Raw genomic sequence first — 9,687 nt, forward strand, 5'->3', positions numbered from 1 at the left:
TTACTTCTCAAGGACAGAGACATCATCAGCCTAGTGTTGTTTGCACACTCCAACACTATAGAGAGCAGAGCAAGGCGCTGTCGAGTCTTCACGGAGTATGTGTAACTTATTTGCAGAGAACTGTGCTTGCGGCACCACCAGCAGTGCCATTGGAACCTCACAACAGAGCGTGCAAAGTTGTTATTACCCCCGCTTTTGACAGATGAGGAAACAGAAATATTGAGTGGTCCAGAGTCAGACACAGCTGACAAGCTCAGGAGTCTCTGGTTCATCTCCAAGGGCATCAAAAAGAAACACAAGTACCCTGGTCATCAGGAGAGTTTTTTCCTTTCTGGCCCAATCACTCCTTTAGTCCCTCCATAGCCTTCTTTTTACTACCGAGAATGGGCACATTGTGGAGCGAGAAAGCTGGAAAAGGCAAGCCTGTCCCCCATTGACGTCACAAGGTGTGCGCAGGAGTAAGTTCTCAGTATAAGATGTCCTCGGGGGTAACTGTGGCCTCTTCCATTTTAGTCTTAATTTCTGGGAGGGGAATTTGACTAATGGCCACCACAACTAAGTTCGCTGCGTGGGCTGAGGCACTTGCCACGCAGATCCAGAATGATTCTTCATACTGTTCTTCCACCACGACAAACCGAAAGAGCCTCTCCTGGAAGTTGGCGATCCTTTCGGTCAGGCCGTGAAATCTCACCGCAGCCATGAAGCTGCCGATGGCCAGTGCCACGACTCCACCTGAAACCCAAAAACAGCACCTTTATCTACTCCGCGTTTTTTTGCAGTTGCGAGGTTCTCGGCTGAGGTGGTACCTCTATGGCTTGGGTTTGAAGACTCGCTAGAGCACCACGTATCTGAGTTTGTTGTTTAAAAGCAGTGGATCTACACAGAACGGAAGGGAAGAGCGAGGGTTTTCTAGAGCGGGAGTAAGAATGTTGACCAGTGGGCTTGAATCTGAGTCTCTCAGCCCTCTCATTCAGCAGGAGTCCCATCAGACCACTCTCTAGGCACCTGTACCTCGGTGAAGATGGTGAGCACCATGTTAAGAGCCTACTCTGCAGCGTGAGGCTCACACTCCGGCTGCCCTGTTCTGTGGAAGGTGGGAAGGAGCAAGGAAACGCTGGAATTCCATTTATCCCCCTAGCGATTGAGAGAAACTTTGAAGTTGTTGGGTAGGCCTCCCCCTCCCCTATTTTGATTTAAATTGATAATCCAAAAAAAAAAAAAAAAAAAAAACCATGTTGGATTGAGTCTGGTAGTGCATGTCTATCCTGTGGAGGCTTGTGACGCTAAGACAGGAGGATTGCAAGTCTGAGGACAATTGATCTATGTAAAGAGAATCAGACTGGAAAAACAAACAAACAAACAAACAAACACCCAAAGGCTGGGAAAAGTGGTGTCCCATTAGTTGGGAGGCAGAGAAAGGTGGATCTCTGTGAGTTTGAGAGTAGCCTGGTCTATATAGAGATTCCCAGGCCTCCCAGGTGGTGAGACCCTGTCCTGAAAAAAAAAAAAAAAGAAAAGAAACCAAAAAACCCATTCTTAGCTGTGTGTTTTGACTCCCACCTGTAATGCTAGGAAGTCTGAAACAGGAGAATCACCTGAACTGGCAGTGAGGGTGGGATATGAGTAAGATCTTATCTCCAGAAATAACAGCAGAGATGTATCTCTTATGTTTTAAAGGGTTTTAGTTACATAGTTACTAAAGAAAACCTGAACAACACAGACAACTATAAGCATGAGAAATTCAAACTTAGTCTCACCTTGAAGGCCAGACATACTTTGTGCACATTAGTATGTTTCTTTACATTTCATTCTTTTAGAATCAATTTAAAGTTCTCTTGGTTAAAATTTAAATTTGGTTTCTTTTTCCTGTCATGTGAACATTTTCCTGCATTGTTAAATATCCGACAGAGGCATGCCTTTAAAAACATTACACTGTTTTACCCTTGAGCCTTGCCTGCTTCCCTGAAGGAGGGCCTGGCTTCTGGAACTCTATATAATATGTCGGCTGCAGCAAAGCCTGCATCTATGTATCTCCGTATTATCTTCCGTCCATTTTCTTTCTATAAGCAAGGGAACTCTGGAATTCCAAACCCCATTTATCTCCTTAGCAAGTGAAGAAAGCTTTGAATTCCTATAGGGGATTCTTCAGTAAAAGAATCTAAAACCGTAAAAGTCTATTTACATTTTTATCCTCTTCGACAATATGTTTCCTCTGACCACCTATTTGTTATGATCTCATTGGTAGAATTAGGGCAGCGGTTCTCAACTTTCCTAACGCTGTGACCCTTTAATACAGTTCCTCATGCCGTGATGATGCCCCCAATGATTCTGTTGCTACTTCATAACTGTAATTTCTGCTACTGTCACAAATCATAATGTGAGTACCTGATATGCAGGATATCTGAAATTTGATTCCCAAAGGGGTCTTGAGAACTGCTGAATTAGAGAGTTTCCGAGGAAGGACATGTGTGGGAACAAACATTTCTTTAGTGAGTTTCATGTTGTTTACAATGAGAGTCTGCGTAGATATGAAACACCTACAATCCTAGTGACTTTTGAGCACAAAGGCAGACACAGAACAACTGATGTACTACAATATATGTCACCAACCCAACACCTATGTTTACACTTCATGGTCCCCTGATACAGCAAGGGTTATTGCCACAAAGGAACCGCCACCATCTCATGTGGGTTTTCTGGGAGAGTTCTGTTTTCCAAGGCTTTTGTTATTTTCGTTATAGATGATTTGTTAAATACATAATTAAAAGTAAATTATTAGCTAATTATTCTTCATGGCTTATTAGCTAATTGATATGAACACATGCTGATACCCTGTTTCCCTGTAGCACTGGAAAAGGAAGAGTCTGCTTAGAAGCTAAATGGTCAAATGGGCAGAGGTACCCGGTTGAGGCACTGGAAAAGGAAGAGTCTGCTTAGGAGCTAAATGGTCAAATGGGCAGAGGTACCCGGTTGAGACCCATTAAGGGCAACTCACTTTTTCCTAGACCTTTTTCATAGACTTTCCCTTCTCCATCTCCCTCCTCCTGGAGGGAAGATATACAAAGGTATACAGCTTGTCTGCTCTCTCTCTCTCTCTCTCTCTCTCTCTCTCTCTCTCTCTCTCTCTCTCTCTCTCTTCCTCCTTTCAAACCCCAATAAAAATGCCCTTTAGCTCCCTTTTGAGTCTGTTTTTAATTTTTTTTCATTAACAAGACTAAGAACGGCCCCTCCCCCAAAGGAACTCCCAGTTTCCCTGGATAACATTTGGGAGCCCAGCCTAATGGGGTAGAGGCCAGTTTTTCTCTCTTGGGGACTTCTTACCTGCAAGGACATTCCAAAGGCAGATGCCACCAGGGCCGTTGACTGCTCTGTAGGGGACCTGAATGATGTTGAGAATAGCAAAACCCATGCTGACCAGAGCCAGGGCCGAGGCCAGGAAGAGGAGCAGGAGAATGGTGATGTGGAGGCCTGCATTGAGCTCCTTCACCAGATTCGGGAAGACTGCAGAGAGAAGTGATAGTCCAAGGTCAGAGTGCGGCTCCTTTCACAAATGCCAGAAACTTGCATATCCCAAGGCAAGCAAGTAGAGGGGACAAGCAAGACACAAGAATGCTTCGTTTTCAGAAACCAAGAGACCTCCTGACATGGGTCCGTGGACTCCAGAGCTGTCACTTGTTAGATGGCCGGCAATCTTCTCTGTCCTGTAGTGGACACAAAATCCGAATGTGCCTCACAGGTGATATTACACTGACCCTGTGGTCCTGGAACCTGCTGTGGATTGCTGCGATTCCCATAAGCCCAAGGCACTGGCTTGGCAGAGCAAACATTGCCGCCAAGTATCAAGGACACACAATACTCTCGTTGTATAATCCTTCATGAAAATATTGATTTCTCATATGAATGTGGCAGAAGGGGTTAGTGAAATGCTCATTTGTGTTTTGTTTCTCTGTGTTTGCCTCTGGTGCTCGTAAGAGCAAATGACATGATGTACTAAGAGTATTTCAAAGACTGCCCAGGACAATCTGTTTTCAGAAATGATGTCTGTAGCTATGGTTGTCGTTAGTTTTACTTTCTAACTTGGGAAAGGCATATGGTCTCTCAGAGTCTCCTGTCTTTTTGCTGAGTACAATTATGGGTTGAGCGAACTCTTTAGGGCCATCACTTCATTCAGTGCTTATGGTAAAGGATCTGGTAGAGGGTGTCAGCTCCATTCATCCACAAGCTTGGAGATATGAAGTTCATTGTCTTAGGCAAGGCAACCCTGAACTCTATATAGAATTACAGGCCTGTGCATAATGTATCAAGAGTTTAAGGTATGCTCTTATTGAATCTATATGAGGAATTTAAAAGGATGAACACTAAAGAATTCTTGAGCACACTCCAAGGTTGGTATCCCTCAAGCCTGAGAACCCGAGTCTCTTTTTACCATTTTAGACAGGTTCCCATTATATAGTTCTGGCTGGCCTCAAACTCACAGACTCACCTGCTTCTGCCTCCCGAGTGCTGGAGTTAAAGCATGCATCACCACGCTTTGAGAGGTCTAGTTCTCACCCTTGTACTGTGTCCTTACCATACATATATTTCAAAGCACCACCCACATTTACACCCTGGGTTCTGAGTCAACGTTCTTTCCAGTTCTGTTTCCATTTGTCCTTATCTCTGCAGGGTCATCTCCATGACTTTGGAAACTTTGACCGGGAAGATGGGCTTCTTTCCAGGGAGTTTGTCTTTTCTTGGGCATGTTCCTTTGTTTCCATTCCAACTCCATTCTCTTGGAGACCCAACACCCACTTTTCAAACCCTGTGCCTCTTCTTATTCCAGATACAGTAGCTTATGCCTAATTGCCTATGTTATTGTCCCCTTTTCTTGATCACACAGTCTTTAAGACACTTGACTAGCACAGCAACCCTCACTACATCCTTAAAATCCAAATTAGTCAGTCAGATGATTGGCAAAGTTCAAAACTCTTCCTTGATGGTGGAATAGGAGGATGACACTCTTGAATCTTGTAGGGATACTCATTCCTACCTTCCCATTAAGAAACAACTTGATAAAAGGCAGCAGCTATCAGAATTTCATTGCTAGTCACTGTTGTTCAGACAGGCCAAAGTTGAGACTATTTATAGCAATAGCAAACATTTGGAGATAGATTATAGATTAGTTTCTTCAACCAGCAAACTGGCTGAAAATTTAGGTACATCACAATGTAGATTTTAGAAAGAACCAGCCACGGGCACATGATGATACAAACCTATATTTGGAGTTGATTAAATGAGAAATTGAGAACCATATGATGAAGATGATGATGATGAAGAAGAAGGAATTTGGGGCACAAAGAGTTCTGTGAGAAAGGAGGTAAATAGAACCTAATACAGGTCCCAGTTGAAGGGTCTTGATTATATAACAGTCTATTGGTACATGGTGACTCTTTCTAACCCTCACACTCACGTGTGGTATTTCCAGCTCAGGATCCCCCAGGGCTTTAATTACCTTTTATATATCACTACGTAGAAATTCGAGTGTTTCTTTGGGAGTTTGAATGTAACAGTTCTTCCCACTATTTTTTTGAGAGGAACTCTAACATTGGGCTCTGTTGTACCATACAGCGTTCAGAAAGCTGTGGCTCACTCCTCTTTCATGTTTGTCCTAGTGCCAAGAGTTTTAGGCATCTCTAGTATAATGAAATGAAAGTTTAGTTTGCAACTTGGAATCCACAGCTAGGAGCACAGCTAATCCATGGCTCCACTGATAATCAGGTATAAGCTGTGTGCAAGCATTTCTTACACAGCCCTTCTTTAGCCTCTCTTTCCCTCTCTTCTGACTTGTCTCCCTTCTCGTCTCTCCTCCCCCCCTCCCGTTTGTGTGTGTGTGTGTGTGTGTCTGTATGTCTCTCTCTTTGTGTATGTACACATGTGATTGTATACATGTACATGTGTGTACATGTATGTGCTCATGCATGTGGGGGCCAGAGGTCAGCCTCAGGTTGTTCCTCAGATGTTATCCATCTTGTTTTGTGACTCTGTCACTGGGACCCAGGGCTCTGCAACTAGTCCAGGCATGCTGGCTAATAAGCCCTAGTGACTCTCTCATCTGTAGGATCCCAGCACTAAGATTACAAAGAAGCATGCCACCATACCTGGCTTTTTACCTGGGGAAGGAACTGATCATGCCTGCATGAAGAGCACTTTGCTGACTGAGCTCCCCAGGTCACCCTCTCTCATTCTTACAGATGGGAAAACTGAGGTCCAGATAAGTAGTTTAGCCAAGACACACAGGCAGGAAGTAATGCCTTAACTATTCTGCTAAAGGGCTGGCAGGAGAGAAATCAGAAACCTTAGATAAACAAGAGTTTAAAATTTTAATCACAATGCAGGTCAAATTCTCAAAGGTTCACTTTGAATTTAAACTTTTTTTTTTTTTTAACATCCAGGAGGAATTTTTTGTTTGAACATCAGAACTGATTATTCTATCAACACTGAAACTTAGCTGGTTTGTTTGTTACTGATTCCAGAGATATATGATCTTTTGCCCTGGTGAGACAAATTAATAAGCATGGAATTGGAAGTCAACCCAGGTTTTAACCCTTGGGTAAGATGTAAGGAGGGGATTGTAGACCTAAAACTGCAACATACTATATTTTAGACACATTCACAGAAGTTTCATGTATTGTTTTCTTCGAGTCTCAACTTTTCCTTTAATAAAATGTCATGATAAAATCAGGATAGAGGAAATGAACCACAGAGGTGGCTTCAGAGGCGAACATGCTATGTCTCTAGTGACTAGAGTCTAGTCCAAGTGTGCTTTGTGTTTACTTTGGCACACAGCAGCCTTCGCTGGGTAAGCCCTTGCCTTCTCCAGTCATCCCTCTTCTCCTGGTGGTACCTGGCTTGTATCTACTCCACAGTATACCTGAAGGCACACACGTCATTAATTAGTTTAATGTTTGTTCATTGCTGTCTTTCTGCATTCAGACATTACTTATTTCAGATGTTCTAGGAATAAAAAGGACCTTAGTGGTTGGTGGTGGAAAATTTCTTGGTTTTCCCATGACTAATGTGGGAGTTGAGTCTCTCAGAGGAGTCTCCAGGTAAGGCAAGCAGTTGCTTGTGAATGAGACTCAATAAGAAAACTCCTTATTCTAAGGTTTACATTGAATGCACTTTCACAAACTCTGAGAACAGAGATATTTCCATAGTTCATCAGAAAGTGGGGAATTCTGTTAAGGTTGGGAGATGCTAATATACTCCATAGCTACTTGGAGTTTATGTTGTATTGGGCTTGAGAGCTTTGACCCTGAAAGAGAGGTAGCAATACATACAAGGTCCCTAAACTACAGCGTGTAAAGTGAGCTGATTATAGGAAGAAGCTGCCTTGGTCTTCCCGAGACCTTTCAAGCATGGTCTCTTCCAAGGTATTGTAAATGAACACTTATTAGATCATCTGGGATGACCAGGAGCAGCTGAAAACAGCATGCTCAAATACCGCCTGACTCCTAGCTGAAAACAAAACACATTCTATACATCTCACAGAGTTTTGATGCTTGAGGCTAGACCACACTAGGAATCAAGGATGGTGTCTGTGGATATCTTCCTTAGAAGGAAGGAGCAGGAAAGAAAGGGACACTTGAATTTTCCCAAAGCGCAAACAGAAGGTACTCCTTGTTACAGCTCTCATGAGAAGCCATTTAATTTCTGGGAGCTGAGCATAGCAGGGCCTTACCATTCAGGTACCAGTAGCACAGTAAAGGACCACAGACACAGGCTGCCCTGCCATTCTCCCACATACTAGAGTTTCCTGAGTGTCCAATAGACATACTAAGCAGCAGAACATGCAGATAAAGGACCATCTTTATGGTCTCCTTTTAACACATCCTTCTCTCTATTGTTTGTGTGATTGTTTTTCAATGTTGACTTTGTGTGTGTGTGTGTGTGTAGTTTGCTCATCTGTGTGGGCTTTTAGAGACCAGAGGTGGACATTGGATGTCCTACTATATCAATCTTTGGTTTATTACTTAGAAAGAGGATCTCTCACTGACATTCCCAACAGCACTGGAATCCTAGACATGCATGCCACCATGCCTGAGCCACCCCTCCAGCCTCCTAGGCTGTGGTAATAATGGAGCTCTTTCCCCAACACTTAAGCGCCATTTAATCACTGGGTGAATATAAATATTCTCAGAGATTTTTTCCTTAATAAACACAGTGAGCATGTATTTCTTTTCTGTATAGACATGGAGACCATTTGTATTTTGTAGTCAAGGGGTATGACTTTTTATTTTATGTATTTAATGAAATATATGTCCTGGCCAGGTTTTTAAGCGTTGCCAGAGTTTTGAGATACAAAAAGGCAAATGATGGGTAAGATTTCTGATCCCCATGTGCTAACACATCATTGATTAACTATAGTTTTATTGGACAGTATTCTTACTAGTGATCTACTTGTTTGATTCCGAGGGCTGCAGAATATTGTTTTGTTTTTTTTTTCCCCAAGCCTTGTTTTGGACTCCTGCCTTAGGGCTTCATGGGACTTCTTCATTTACCTTCTGAGGAGTTCTGAATTCAGGCCAATGCTGCTGGCTGACATCTTTAGGCCATCAAATGCCTTCTCTAGCCTCTCTGCCAGGAAACGTGTCAGCTGCTCCTCACTGCTCCCAGAGAAGTCCCTCTGCGCTTCCTCAGGCTGTGTGGCTCTCAAATACATGCATGTGGGAGCAGTTACCATGCTTCCTGGGGGGGTCCCCTTCCGCAGGAGTCTGCACCTGTACACTGTTGGGGACAGGGTAAGACTACCACGTGGCATGGGTCTGGAATCTGGCTCTGTTGTTTTCTGGAAGAATGAGTGACCTCCAGGTGAATTATGCAACTTCCCAAGTCTCAGTGTACTCTGCTGAAAAAAAAAAAATGGGCACACTCGCCACACTTCCCTTGAAAGCGTGTTGTGAAGCTTAAATGAATCAGGCAACGTGCAGCTCTTAGTGGGATGCCTGACATACGAGCGCTTGATACTTTACTAGTTCCTATTGCTAGAAGTAAACTATGAAATACAAAAATTCCTATTTCTAGTATTTTTATCTCCTTTAGAAAAGAAATTTCTCTTTGCATTGTTATATAGGAGCTGTTGGTTGCCCATCGACTTTGTTTGTTAATAGGCAACAGTCAAATCCCATTTTTAGACATAAGTACCCTTCTAAACAAAAAGTGCACACATCAGTTGCATACTCACTTGTAAATTGGGACTGGCGGCCCCCGAGTCCACATTGCCGCACCTTGCAGCCTCGGAAGAGTCCGTAGTAAATGTCCCCGATGAATTTGACCAGTTCTGGGTCTGTGGCATTGACTAAATCCACTCCAGTTTGACACAAGATTTTCCCGCTCAACCAGTGAGGCAGAGCCAATGCGACGATGATCAGAAGGAAGGAAGAGAAACTGAGGAGAGAAGCCAGCCCGTACCACACCTTTTTGAACCATCCAGGCATGCTAGTGAGTGAAAATCATCCCCCAGGGCTCTGGGCAACAGCTGGACAAGTGGACATCTTTCAGACAGTCGGGAACAGCCTTCTCGATACACGCTAACTCATCCTCCCTCAGTGCCTGCCTCCTCGGCTTCTGTTTACTCCACGCACATACCCAGCCTCTGCAGACAGTCTTCCCCTTGCCTGATATAGCAGAGTGTGTTACCCAAGGAAG

At 43.6% G+C, this 9,687-nt stretch overlaps 1 protein-coding gene across 1 annotated transcript; it reads right to left on the bottom strand.

The window, feature by feature from the left end:
• Positions 1-466: 466 nt before the first annotated feature.
• Positions 467-9,476, bottom strand: CLRN2 (clarin 2; the record flags this gene model as incomplete). Its single annotated transcript, XM_080930194.1, has 3 exons — positions 467-732; positions 3,322-3,501; positions 9,224-9,476. 3 exons carry the CDS (start codon positions 9,474-9,476, stop codon positions 467-469), a joined length of 699 nt encoding a protein of 232 aa, XP_080786320.1.
• Between the last annotated feature and the right edge of the window lie 211 nt (positions 9,477-9,687).

Source organism: Micromys minutus (assembly GCF_963924665.1).
Source record: "Micromys minutus genome assembly, chromosome: 1".
In the NCBI taxonomy this organism is placed as follows: domain Eukaryota; kingdom Metazoa; phylum Chordata; class Mammalia; order Rodentia; family Muridae; genus Micromys; species Micromys minutus.